The sequence below is a fragment of the Mesoplodon mirus genome (assembly GCF_964341445.2).
Source record: "Mesoplodon mirus genome assembly, chromosome: 20".
Lineage (NCBI taxonomy): Eukaryota > Metazoa > Chordata > Mammalia > Artiodactyla > Ziphiidae > Mesoplodon > Mesoplodon mirus.
The window spans coordinates 34,892,991-34,907,638 of NC_138996.1; the positions used below are offsets into that span (position 1 = coordinate 34,892,991).

General features: G+C 45.0%; 2 protein-coding genes across 4 annotated transcripts in view; one reads left to right on the forward strand and one right to left on the reverse strand.

Moving 5' to 3' along the window:
• The window catches only part of MCPH1 (microcephalin 1), a 226,427-nt gene that overhangs the window by 112,977 nt on the left and 98,802 nt on the right, over window positions 1–14,648 (reverse strand). The window lies entirely within an intron of this gene.
• ANGPT2 (angiopoietin 2) overlaps window positions 1–14,648 on the forward strand; it is a 56,754-nt gene that overhangs the window by 40,751 nt on the left and 1,355 nt on the right. The window contains exons 5-8 of one of the 2 annotated variants that reach the window (XM_082608554.1): window positions 208–338; window positions 5,718–5,819; window positions 6,371–6,537; window positions 11,382–11,512. In XM_082608554.1, the coding sequence (XP_082464680.1) occupies window positions 208–338; window positions 5,718–5,819; window positions 6,371–6,537; window positions 11,382–11,512 (531 nt within the window). The remainder of the gene's footprint in view (window positions 1–207; window positions 339–5,717; window positions 5,820–6,370; window positions 6,538–11,381; window positions 11,513–14,648) is intronic. The other variant, XM_082608555.1, reaches the window with a different exon arrangement.

The following is a 14,648-nucleotide window of genomic DNA, read 5'->3' on the forward strand; positions in this document are numbered from 1 at the left end:
AGGAAGTATGGATTATTGGTAACAGTCTGAGAGTTAACACGAAACAGGCTGAAAGAGTAACTTTTAAAAGGCTAAAATACTAGCATCTCCCTTTTACTTACTGTAAGAATTCAAATGTAATAAAACTTAGCAAATGAGTGCATCTCGAAACAACATACTTTTATCCTTTCACGAACTCCTTTTAAAAGCTTTCCTATTTTTAAAAAGCAGCTAAGCACTCCCTCATTGCTAAGGAAGAACAAATCATCTTCAGAGACTGTGCGGAAGCATTCAAATCAGGACTGACCACCAGTGGCATCTACACACTGACGTTCCCTAACTCCACGGAGGAGATCAAGGTAAGGCATTGTCTCCTATTTTCACCTCCCTGGCTTGAGGCAAGTCGTTTTAGAAGTGGAGCAACTGCAGACATAGTTCACACACCCCGGATGCATCCCAGCTCCACTCAGAGCAAAGCAAGAAACACTGACACAAGTAAAGGTCTCACCAAGGGCTCCGAGCCCAGCCACTGGGCACAGAACACTGACGATGCATATGAATGATGTAGAAATATCTATCTTATTATATGTGTCTACCAATATATAAGATAATCTACTTATTTTCTCCTTGCATTTGGCTTAGTCATGCAGAGTGTCAGCTGTCTGCCTTGAAGTGTCAGACTCGCATCATTAACTTTAAAGAAAATGTCTTCCAAAATACCAGAGTTCGAATACCCACAGTCTATGTTTCAATCGTTATTTCAAGCAGCAATCGTATTCCATCCAAAAACCAAAAGGCTTGTTCAACCTGCAACTAAAACAGTCACACAAAATTTCCCTTTGAGACGGCCACGGCACCTTGATGTGCAGAAGTGATTTATACTCATTTCCATTTCATCAAACAGAATATAAAAAGGCGTGCCCGCAGCAGTAGAGGTTTAATAAAATTAATACTTCTTCACTGCTTTGTCAGAGACATCCTGAAGTGAAACTGGTCCCCCCCCCCCAAACTGCAAGTGTGTAACTGAGGAACACAGCGACTCCGGCATGGTTTGCACTGTTAGCCCATTCTAGGGCGCTGGCAGGTTCACCCACTAGTGCTTTTGTACCATCAGTGAAAATGCTGCCACAGCCCCAAAGGCCAAGGACATGGTTATGGAGACAGTTCCAACCCTTTGGACTTGCTGCAGGGGGCTCAAAGCTTCCCTGGGTGGGCCATTCTTACCCCATCTGATGGGCTAGAAGACTTAAATCACACCATCAATGAGAGCAGGTCATTTTCTTCCCAAGTACCTGGATTTTACTTCAAGGTGGAAGCTCACAAGTGAACCAAGAATCAGAATTTACCATCAGGAGAAGCTAGTGTACAGCTAACTCGGTTTTTCTTGGATATTGGTTTTCTCAGGGAGCATGCCTCTTGAACTTGCTTTAGGAGATGTTAAGCTTTAGATGAGAGAAAAAAAAAAGTCACTTCCCCGGGGAATATTTCAATGTGGCTTTGATAAGGTAAAACAACAGTACATGAGAATCAGTGTGAAGTGTTATAGAACTCTGGGATGACGGTATATGTTAAATGCCTATAAATATGTTTACATCTAACTGTAAAAGCAGCTACACATTGAATGAACAGAAACACTTACAGAAAAGGCACTTGATACTGTATCAAAATGGAAATTTTAAAGGCTCCTGAAAGTATCATCTCTTTGAACTCAGGGTTATCCTCAGTATTTAACATGGTAATAAAAGAAAACACTTTAAAAATACAAACAAGGGGGCTTCCCTGGTGGCGCAGTGGTTGGGAGTCCGCCTGCCGATGCAGGGGACGCGGGTTCGTGTCCTGGTCCGGGAGGATCCCACATGCCGCGGAGCGGCTGGGCCCGTGAGCCATGGCCGCTGAGCCTGCGCATCCGGAGCCTGTGCTCCACAAAGGGAGAGGCCACGACAGTGAGAGGCCCGTGTACCGCAAAAAAAAATAATAATAATAATACAAACAAGGGCTTAAAGATGTGGAATTTCAAACAGTAACATACACTTGATTTTGAATTTAAAAGATAAATATTCGATTTATCTTGAATAATAGCACAATATTCTTGTGCTATTATTCACGATAAGACTTTCCAAAGCAATCTTTCTAATTCATTTATGCTGCTTTAAATCAACCTTGAAAATCAGTTAATGTCCCTAGCACCCTAAAAGCAGTGTATTACGGGGAGAAAAAGCCCAAATATTCTGTTGCAGATGAAAAAGTAATGAGCAGACTCTATACTAAGCCCTTCAGTCCCCTTTGCTATCTGGTTCGCATGCCAGCTCTTTGTATGCTACTGTCTGTCACCAGATGTTGGTCTGTTCTTGGTCTGGAGGTAAGGGGACAGGAGTGACCTGAGGAGGAGGAGGATGCAGAGTAGAGTAGGGATGCTCCCTGATGCAGACCCAGAGGGACTATCAGCTTCCTACAGCTGTGTAATGTTTCCTGCCTCAGCGCGTGTCCCTGCCCCAGCTCGCTGTACCAACCCCAAAGGCCTCACTGCCGGGAGAAGATATACAGCTCTGGGGTGATGTGGTCTCAGGCCACGGCTGGAAACATTAGGATTTATATATGCCTTTTACACATACGCAGTGAAAACAACTCATTGACACAGCCGGGAACAACAATCTTTGAAGCCTCAATTGTTTCATCTCTAAAATATATGGTCCAGATGAGTTACCTCTGGATTCCCTTCCAGACTTCAGACTCCATAATTCAACCTGAGGAAGTCCGATAGATTGGGGTTTAAATTCTGACTCTGCCAACGTGTGCCTCTCAGCAAGTCACTGAACCTGCGTGAGGCTTCCGCTTCCTGATCTGAGACGTGACGCGATGTCCCCTGTCCTAGAGAGTGGTTTCGGGGTGATGATGGAGATGATGGAGATGAGCGCCCAGGACAGGGCTTGGTGCCCGCCGTCCATCCAACACCCAAGGACTGTGAGGCAACCTCTCTGTGGGCCAGGGCACCCGAGCTTGGCCTGCTTCATCTAATTCAAGGAAAGGATGTTCAACAGACCTCTGTGCAGATCTTTCCCAAAGAGGCCTAAATATCCTTTCAACTTTATTTTTGAAGAATTCATTAGGTTTTTGTACAAGATAGACATTGCAAGACGGCATTTATCAGAAGCATCAGGGTTACATTTTTGCTAGTCAGAGACATAAGAGCTTCCTTCCCTAAGTTTCCCAGGTTGCCTGACGCCTAATGTTGATCTGTTTGCTGTGTAATCACTCATTCACCACGGCCTCGGAGCCGAAGCATCACATTTAAATCAAGCGCTATTTGCTGAAAGAAATCAAGCTTTAGAGCGAGATATCAGGTCCCTGGACCACACCACGGTGTGCTCATCCAAAGTATTCACTGCCCTCAGGTTTGCTGTAGCTCAGCAGTGAGGTCACAGGCCTTGTCTGAGGACTCATGCTGTTCCGACCCTGAGCGCATCTGCTTCATCGTTGTCATCTGTACCTCCTGGCTACGTGGAGAACTCTACTTGAACACTGTGTTCCTCTGGAAGCCTCACGAGCCAACTAACCATAATACTTCAGTGTTTATAAATGCTCTGTTCTTCTTCTTAAGGTGGACAAAGTAATCTTAAGAAAACGTTCTCATGATCCTGTCATTGTCCCTAATGGGGTTAGAGGATAGTATGGCTCAGACCCCAGCTCTTGGTCTTCACTGATTTCCACAACAAGATGGACTTGTTCTCTGACTTAAATATCAGCAACTTCATCGGGGTGATTTTGACATTGAAGAAGCAAGTATTAGAAAGAGGACAGGCTCCCTGAGAACAGTGTGCAGTCCTTTTACCCCCTAGCACGCCTTTTAGGATACAGGGGAGTTAACATGTGTGCGCAGGACTGCTCACATCAATGGAGCTTATTCAGCTAGTTTACTAGACCCGCTGACAGAAGTGAGCAGTACTGACCATCTTGTGGACCAGAGGCAGGCGAGAGGCAGTGGTATTCGTGAACTGCTTTCAACCTGGAGCTGCGTGGAGGGACTTCTGACCTATTAACAGGAGAGTCAGGTTTCTCTGTTTTCGGAAGCATGGAGGAGTAGAAAACACATCACAGAATCAGGACATTAAAGAGACCTTATTCAAATCCTATATGCCACTTAATAGCTGAATGACTCTGATCAAATTAACCTAACTTTACCAAATCTTTTCTCCTTTCAAACACGCAGAAAGATAGCATCACAGCAGAGTTGCCGTGAGATTACAGATAACATACGGGAAGCACCTAGCCTGGTGCTTGGAACAGAGTGATGCAGAGCAATGATAACAACGATAATTAATAATAATAATAATGTCAACACAGAGAGATAAGGGGTTATATTAAACAGATCAATTTCATATGGCTGATTAATTTAAAATGGGGAAATCATTTTATTCTTGATAAATATAATTTTCTTTCATGGAACGCATGTTTCGAAACATGAGGATCATTGGGGAAGTGATGACGGGCCGAGTGTCCATCCTGGAGAGGGTCTGGAATGGTGGTGGAGAGGGCGCAACAGGAGAACCAGCACTGGATTCCAGCTTCTGCTCCCGGTTCCACTCGAAACAGGACGGCCAACAAGTGCTTACAATGAAAGGGCAGGTCTAGGTGCACTCTGGGTTCTCCTTTAGCCCCCATTCTCTAGGATTTTGGCTCACAAATGCAGTATAGTTGACATGTAAACTTACTCTGCCAAAATTATCTCCATTATTCCCCCCAAAGACCATGGAAGACAACAAAGGAAGAATATTTCTAATTGTTTTTGAACCTTAACTTTCACATTTACTACCTTGTAACCTGTAAGGAAATTCATCTTAACTTTTTGGAAAACTCCTTCATTCTACTATAATCTTATTATTTAAAACTATTTGTGTAATCTTATTTTCAGGGGGTTTTAATTTCATAATAAAACTCCAGCTGAGTTGAAATTGAGCATGCATGCTCCTAGCCCAAGAAAGAATCCTGTGTAGTGAACAAAGTTTAAACCCACCAAGCCCGTTTAAAAGCAGAAATCAAAAGAGCTGGGAAGAGATAACAGGGGCAGTGAGCAAAGTGCAGAGAAGCGTGAAGTCAGGGTCTGCGGGGTGGAGCTGCCAGGCCCCTCAGGTCACACACACACACAGTGGGTACACGGGAGCCCCCAGTCTCTTGTTCTGAGGGATGAGCCAGGAAACCTGACTTTGATCCCACACATGGAGGAAGCCAAATAGCCCCATGGCATCACAGGAGTCTTGGAAACTCCACAATGCAAGAGTCTCCCTTTTACACCACTCTCTGGACAGTCAGTCGGGACCGGCAACCATCATAAAGGTTTTCAGGGCTGTGAACACGAGGCGATGGACTTCTATAGGCTGGAGATGAGAGGTTTGGGGCCAATCTGCCAACATGTCCCGTTCCCCATGAATCTCTAAGCAACAGCGATCTCAGGGTCAGCTATCGGGGTGGGTCTTTAGCCTAGAACAGATGATGACAAGGTCCTAGTTTCATCGACACATCATGTTATATTACTGTTTATTTTTCATCATCATTTTAAATGCATGGTTTTCAATTTCTTTAAAATCCTCTGCCTCTTGGAAGACCACAAAGATTTACCCCAGAGAACCCCATCAGCCCTGGTCTTATTATAAGTATCTCCGTTCATCTCGTTTCTGTTACTTAAGACAAAGACCCAAGTCACGGACATTTCCCAGGCAGTAATTGTGCGTTCCTGTTTGCAGGCTTACTGTGACATGGAAACAGCTGGAGGTGGGTGGACAATTATCCAGCGACGTGAAGATGGCAGTGTTGATTTTCAGAGGACTTGGAAAGAATATAAAGTGGTATGAATACTCTTTAAACCATCTGAAAATAATTTTCTTTGCGAAAACTAACTTTGAGAATGTGCAGGAACTTTACCAAAAATCTAAAACTAACCAATGACTTTTGATCATTTTTTTTAAACCAACGGGTTCTTTTTAACTGGTGTTTCAGTCTCCCCGTTAAAGACTGGTCCTGCCGATGTAATGTAAACTATATATCAAAACAAAGGCATGCGAAAGTTAGGCTTATTTTTAACAGTGGGCTCAGCATTTTTTGGTAAACTGTTTCATAGTGTTTCACACATCTGTAAACTGAGCTGTTTATGATATTGGTGGCTCCCCAAGTCATTCTAATTATCCCAATACTAATTTCCTTCTGGTAACAGCTTAGTTTCCTAAAGCTGACCTTTTAAAAATCTTTCTTATATGGAAGACCCCAAAGTTTCACGGTACAGGAAGGGATTCCTGTTGAACACTGAATGGTTATTCCGTGTTAAATTGATGGACTATTGACTTCAAATACATGAAGAAAAAGTAAATGAAGTAAGTGAATTTTACAACTTCGATTTCAGGGATTTGGGAGCCCTTCAGGCGAACACTGGCTGGGAAATGAGTTTGTTTCACAAGTGACTAATCAGAAACGCTACGTGCTTAAAATACACCTGAAAGACTGGGAAGGGAATGAGGCTTACTCGTTGTACGACCATTTCTATCTCTCAAGCGAAGAACTCAATTACAGGTAAGGAAATTATATGTCACTGAAAAAAGTTAAAGGATTTGCTGGGTGATGACTCCAGAAAGTCAGAACCCCATTGTATTAACCAGAATCTAAATTACTCATAGGCTACCTTAAGGGAGAAAAACATCTTGTTTCTTAGAGTTCTTTGCCGCCTTTAGGTAAGCTTCTCTAGTGTCAACATTCTAAGTTTAATTTCAACAATATAAGGAAGGCTTCATGAGGCCAGAATTTTGCCTGTTGTGTTTGCTGTGTATCCTCAGGGTACAGATGAACCCTGCCTGGCAGATAACGGGCCTTTAACGACTATTTGTAGAGTAGGTGAATGTTGTGTCCCTATTATAAAACGTCATGCCAATATCACAACAGATGTATACCCATGACTCTATTGTTTTCTTCCAGAAGGTTTTAAAAGTTAAATCTATCTTTTTGAAGTTTAAACACATTCAACTGTTATGTTCCATCCCAAAGTCAGGATGAGTTGCCAAGTTCAAAAGAGCAAGGATTAGGTGGGCAGTAGGTAGCCAGACCCTCTGCCCTCTGCTACAGGAAGGCCAGCTGATTCACAGCACTGCCTCCGTATTTACCTACCTCCTCCCACCTACTGGACACAGCTAACCTTGAATGTTCCAAGAAAAGCACGGGCAGTTGTGACCGGGAATTTACTCTTTGGCTCTAAACCGCCCAGAGAGTAGACACAGAGCAAAGGGAGGTTTTTTTTTGTTTTTTTGGTTTTTTTTTTTTTTGCGGTACGCAGGCCTCTCACTGCCGTGGCCTCTCCCGTTGCGGAGCACAGTCTCCGGACGCGCAGGGTCAGCGGCCGTGGCTCACGGGCCCAGCCGCTCCGCGGCACGTGGGATCTTCCCGGACCGGGGCATGAACCCGTGTCGCCTGCATCGGCAGGCGGACTCCCAACCACTGCGCCACCAGGGAAGCCCGAGCAAAGGGATCTTTACAACCTGCTGTGCCAGGCAAGGGCAGTAGGCACGTGCATCTGTGCTTTACAGGGAAAGGGGCTCAGAAATGCGTGTCGACGGCGGCACAGAGCAGGGCGATGGGGTGCCTGGTGGCCACACGGGAATGGGTCTGAGAAGGCACAACACAAGGGTTCAGGCACCAACACACCCTGAGGGTGTCTAGAGAGCTCGGACGGGTGGTGTTTGGGGGTTTTGGTGATCACGGAGCACACGTTGTGAAACACCAACTCTGAAGTCAGAAATAAACAAGCGAAGTTCCATTGGAACGTCACAGGAGACAGGCATCAACTGGCCTGCCGTCCCGTCTAAATCCCAGTGATGCCCGGCTCAGACCCTCTGCTCAAAAGAAATTCCAAGATCTGAGTAGTTTGGGAAAAACCCACGATTTCGAAATCCTTGAGCTGGCTTCCTTGGGGAGGCTCGCAATGGACAGCATGAAAAAACGGGCTAAAAGCCAGCTTGCTGACAGCCACCTGAGAACTGCACAATGTCTAGTGTCCTGCTTTATAAACAGTGGGCCAAAATTCAGAAGCATGTTTTGAAAACAGATAATGTACGACAAGCTTCGACACGACTTTTAAGAAGTCGGTGAAACAGCCCATCAGCTCTCATTACAGAAAGAGCCGGCTGTCCAGGGTGGACAGGGACTCAGATGAAAGAAGAGATAGGTGTTGGGGCCTCACTGCAGCCCAAAGTTGACTCCACAGATCAAAACTTCAATGAATTTTTAGACATGAGTGGTTGGTCATTGTTTGACCTCCAAGCTAAATATTTTTTCAACTGGCAACAGTTAGGAATCTACAACACAGGAATTAAACACACACACACACACACACACACACACACACACACACAAATTAAGGATTAGACTGTTTATATAAGAAGATTTTACAATATGGGTCATTACCCTTGTATGCTGACATTATAAAAATATTCTAAACTGCGATGGTTCTTAACAGATATTTCCTTTAGAAATGCAATCAGTTTTTGGATATGCCATTTTAAAAAGCACACAGTTGTTTAAAGCTCAGTTTAATTTACTTGGCAGTATAAAACAGATACTACACTGAAAAAATTATTATCCTAATAAAACATGTCAATGTGATAAGAAAACTAGGATGTGACTAAAACAATAACTACAGATGTTTCAGAATGCCAGTTGTATGTAGCAGCTAAGTTGTTTTCCACTAAAGGAATTTTTTTCTAAATGTAGGAAAACTGAAAAAATACACGTTATAAGAAGGGATAAATGCATCAATAGAGTATGATTATTTTTACTAAAACTAAAAACTATTTGTATATTAAACCTTAAGAATTGGTCACTTTTCACAAACATTCTTGCAATTCTATACAAACACTGAGATTTAATTATTAAATGTTAGCACTACCTCTCCTTTCACTCCACTGTGATATAAAAGCAATGAGTACCAATTTAAAGTAATTTCAAGAACGTGGCTATTCTTTTTTTTTTTTTTTTTTCGCGGTACGCGGACCTCTCACTGCTGTGGTCTCTCCCGTTGCGGAGCACAGGCTCCGGATCTGCAGGCTCAGTGGCCATGGCTCACGGGCCCAGCCGCTCCACGGCATGTGGGATCTTCCCAGACCAGGGCACGAACCCGTGTGCCCTGCATCGGCAGGCGGACTCTCAACCACTGCGCCACCAGGGAAGCCCAAGAACGTGGCTATTCTTAATAATCAAATTTTACAAGAAGGCAACTTTAAAACAATGGGCCAGACTCCCCTGGTGGCACAGTGGTTAAGAATCCACCTGACAGTGCAGGGGACACGGGTTCGATCCCTGGTCTGGGAAGATCCCACACGCCGCAGAGCGACTAAGCCCGTGCCCCACAACTACTGAGGCTGCACTCTAGAGCCCATGAGCCACAACTACTGAAACCCGCCCTCCCTAGAGCCTGCGTGCCACAACTACTGAGACTGTGCTCTAGAGCCCACGAGCCACAACTACTGAGTCCACATGCCACAATTACTGAGTCTGCATGCTGCAACTACCAAAGCCTGCGTGCCTAGAGCCTGTGCTCCACAACAAGAGAAGCCACCGCAATGAGAAGCCGACGCACTGCAACCAAGAGTAGCCCCCGCTCAACGCAACTAGAGAAAGCCCACGCGCAGCAACGAAGACCCAACGCAGCCACAAAATAAAAATAAAATAAAACAATGGGCCACACGGCAGAAGGATCTAAAAAGATACAACTTTTCTCATAGAGACTCATAAAACATAGTATTCTCCCTTCTTTTGCTTTGGGGAAATTTAACGCGTTCCACTAGAACTGAGATTGTTCAAAGGAGACAGGAGAGTTCAAAGGAGGAAAAGCACGCGGAGTAGTTCATCTCAGTCCTACCTACGATTAGTGAGAAGGGCCTGGACAGAAATTAAAGTGTTTCAAAATCCCAACAGTGAGCAGAAGTTACAGGAAGGCCTTGCAGCAGGTATGCAGGGGCTGTGCTAGGGCCCAGGGTCATTTCTGAAGCACGAGGATAACCCTGAAATTCAGAAATTCGGTCAATGCCTGTGATGAGGCTTCCAGAGCTGCAGTCCTACAAACAAAACTCTGAGTTACCAACACAAACGTTACTCAGGACCAGCGCTTTATGGAACTCACTGGATATGCCCCTGTGCCCCGCTTTCCACAACTGCCTCCTCGATAACCAAGCGCCCCTGCGAAGGGGGGCACCAGCGTGGAGCCCTAACAGAGGTGCAGCCCCAGCTGCTGCCGGTCCCAGCTCCACCACTTAGAGCGTGTGGCTGTGGACGAGCTCCCACCTCCGAGCCGAACTCAGCGATCTTACGTGGAAGAGGGGGGTGGCGCCTGCCTCTCGGGGCTGGTCTGGGCATGCCATGCACGGGCCCGGGACAGTGAGTGGCACAGACGGGTTAGAGACACGCCCCTGGAGAACCTTTCCTCTCAGCTCCACCTTCTGCTCCAACATGAATTCCAGGAAATCCTATTCCCTCCCAGATAGCTGTTAGCAAATGTGAGCAGGTGTTACCAAGATGAGCGGTGTTGGCGGCGCTTAGAGCACAGCGGGAGGGTCCCTGGGATGGCGAGACCTCAGGCCCCAGGGGTCCATGCTCCAAGTGCCACACTGTGACATGGAGTTCGACACAGGCACCCGCGTCCCCTGGACCCTGCTCCGAGCTCCGGAGCCTGTCTGCCTGGGGCTTTCCTGGAGTCAGGCTCACAAACCTGCCCCTGCTTTCTCCCCTCCTCCTTGGCAGGCACAGTGCTGGGGCGAGCCAGATTTCTGCAATCTTCTAAAAGCCTGGGCTATTATCTAGGGTCTAACTTAATAGTACGCTTATTCTTTCTCAATGTCTGGCAGGTTTATTATAATACTATTCAGAAACAAGGCAAAGCAGCCACAAGGATTTGTTTTTCCACACAGTTCTCTAGATGTCTGCTCCACATTCAGGGGTCACCCCTTGCTGTCTGCTGTCCTCCCCACACCCACCAGTCACCCTGGATTCTAATTTCTACAATATATGGATGATGCCTGGAGACTTGGAAAGAGGATCCCATCACGATGTATTTCCCCCTCTTCTGTTTACCTGAAAGCAGCAGGAAAATAAATTACAGGGCCCCGAAGTCCCCGCTGATGCTTGTGCAAGTGATATGCGTTGAAGGCTTCATGAAAACACTCCTCTTTGCCTGAGGACCTGATGACAAGTTGGTTCCTGTTTATACCAGCGCGAAAACATTTTGTCCGGAGTAAGCAGTAGCGCACTAACCAGCACAGCACGTGTTTCTGTAGAATGAAAGTCTTCACTGTAAAAAACTTTCCACTATGATAAATCAACCACCCAAGCCAATTATGTTTTGCCTTTTTCTGTTTTTCTTTGCATGCTTACAGGATTCACCTTAAAGGACTCACAGGGACAGCCGGCAAAATAAGCAGCATAAGCCAACCAGGAAATGATTTTAGCACCAAGGACGCAGACAACGACAAATGTATTTGCAAATGTTCACAAATGCTCACAGGAGGTGGGATGACGTTTCTCTCTTCCTATTTGTACTGGCAAAGGAAGGACTTCATAGAGGGAAAGGTTGGCTCTTTGGACTTCAACCTGTGATTGGTGACAATGTCCAAATTTCATAAATAGACTTACTTACTCAATACAGGGAGATTTGTTTTTCGCTTTTTCAGACTGTTGAGTTTTACACACGAATGTGATATTGAGCTAGAATTGTCAGCAGGCCAACTGTGTCTCCTCAGGACCTACCCCTGGCAAGGAGACGGGCCGTGTGATACTCAGCAAGCTCTCTGGAGTTTGTGCTGAGTGTCAGATGTTGGCACGATGGTTTAATTCCATCTTGCTTTATTAAAAAGGTTAAAAATTAAAAATGGCTACCGAAACAGTGATATAGATTCATCAGTATAGAAATGTTTCCAATTAATAATTTATTGTTCAAACAAGGATTTTTCAGTTGTTTTTTAGAAGTATTTCTTGATATATAGCAAATACTAATAATGCACAGAAAGTAATTAACCAAGCTCCTTTTCTGTGCATCAAATTAAAATGAATGATTGTCCAGTTTAAGGCCTTTATCTTCAGACTCTTCTTGCCTTCTACCTTTCACGTTAGATCTCTTAGAAACAAAAAACAAACAAACAAAAAGAAACCATACCCATAAGCAAATGTGATATAACAGTCACTTCATGGCCAGATGAGTTTTCAGAAACATTTCAGAGTTCAGTGACAGGAACCAACTGTTAGAAAACGTATTCTTCCGATTCCTAAAAGTTTAAACGTGGAATAACCTTCAAAACCAGTTCACTGTGATTGAGACCAGGAAAAAGTCGGGCAAATGCTGTGGAGTTAGTTCTTAAAAACAGTGAAAGGTTGAAATCGGCAACAAAAATTCTTCCAACATGCAGACTAAATGCAGAGGCAAACAGGAAATGGGCAGGGTTTAATTTGTAGAGACCATGAATTGTATCACCAAAAGTTCATTCATTACTCACCCAGGAAAACCAGAGGGAAGAGCTGCAGTCAATATATCTTATAAATATGAGGTACTGCGTAAACAAGTAAAGGGTCTAAACTTGTCGTGTGTTTGTACTGCAGTTAAGAGTCATTTACGGACAAAAGGAAGGATTTATTTACAAAAATAATTTGAAACCCAGTAATTTTCAAGTCTTTAAAATGATACTGAGAGAATTAGGCTCCATTAAGAAAATCAGTCCTATGGTTCCTTAGAGAATATATTTCATGTATAAACATAGGTTGGTAACTTAGGTCTTCCCTATTAGCCATACTTACTTCAGTAATTATTTCAACCAGAGAAAGCTATTATGCTGATTGTGTAAAAGCTGCCTGTCTCTCCCATCCCACCACAGTAATCCTTTTGGAAGCCAACCAGGGGAGGGGGGTGAGGGGAGGGAGCACGCCGAATCCTGCTTCCTGTCTGTCATTCCCACACTGAGTCCAGCTGTCCACGCAGAGGGTGGCGGTTTTCAGACCACCCGAATGTCAAGAGCTACTCAAGAGAGTATCAGTGCATTAATAACCAAGGAAACAACATATTTACTTACTCAGATCAAGATTTAGGGCTGAGAGTGGAAGTGGAAAGGAGATCGGGGAGAAGAAACGCAGCCCAAGAGAGACGGCAGAGCGGTCCTGACTGTAGAGGTCAGATTCCCAGCCGTGGTCTGGACCACGGATAAACCGGCCGAACGACCAGCTAGGTTTCTGCATAGACAGTAAATTCTATAGTTGAGTCAGACAACAGGCTCCGGAATGGACAGATCTATAAATCTGCCATATTCTTGAACATTTTGAAGGTTTCTGAGTCACACACACAGATGTCTTATCAAATCAACATTAATCTGAATCAACTCAAGTCATGGAGCTGTTACTATCAGGAAAAAATTTAGGCACTTGGATGTAATAACTGGTGATCACAGTCCAGTGTATAAATAATATAATAATTGAATCAGAATACTTTTTAAAGAAATAAAACATGCCCTACCAATACCTGTAACGTTCACATTACTTATTTCTTTTACTAGGTATGGAGAGATCAATCATAGTTATTTTTTTCTGTATTTTAAAATTTTATATAAATGGCATCATACTGCATGTGCCCTTCCAACACAATCTTTCAAAGATTTACCTGGATTAATGCTTGTAGACTGAGGTCATTCCTTCCCCTCCCAAACCCAGGGCCTCTAGGTAAGGGTATTAAAAGCCCAAGCCTAGTCCTTCAGGTGTAGGTGTGGATGCCCACTGACCCGCCGCTGTGCCATGCAGCGGCCTCCCAGGTCCCCCACTTTACCTTAGTGCACACACCACTATAGCTTTAAATTTCCTTTCTGTCTCTGGGACTTAAAGGCTTCCTTTTTATCTAGCTCCATTGAGTACTTAAAATTTGGGGTTACGTTTGAAACAAAAAGACTTTTTTTTAAAAATAAATTTATCGATTGATTGATTTTTGGTTGTGTTGGGTCTTCGTTGCTGCGCACGGGCTTTCTCTAGTTGAGGTGCGCGGGCTTCTCACTGCGGTGGCTTCTCTTGTTGCGGAGCACAGGCTCTAGGCACGTGGGCTCCAGTAGTTGTGGCTCGTGGGCTCTAGAGCACAGGCTCAGTAGTTGTGGCACACGGGCTCAGCAGCTGTGGCTCGCGGGCCCTAGAGAGCAGGCTCAGTAGTTGTGGCGCACGGGCTTAGCTGCTCTGCAGCATCTGGGATCTTCCCAGACCAGGGCTCGAACCCGTGTCCCCTGCATTGGCAGGGGGGCTTCTTAACCACTGCTCCACCAGGAAAGTCCCAAAAAGACTTTCTTTGTTAGGCGGAGGGGAGCCTGAAGCAGCCTGGTCCACCGTGTTGCTGGCACTGGATGGAAGGTGATCCTGGGCCGAGGAGAGCCACCCATCGATTCTTCAGGCTCTGACTTTCCACACTGTCAACTGTCCTGTGGGTCTCCTAGTCATGTCTGTGGGTGACTGGCCCTTCCCCACAGCACAGGGGAAGAGGAGTAAGAAAGCGCGTAAAAACATGTGCCCCAGGGGCTACGGTTCCGCCAGTGTAGAGGTGGAAAACCACGCTGCCACCTGCCAGGGTGGCACCCTCCACTCTTAAGAAGGCCCGCACACACCTGCTTAAAATGAGCAGAATGTGA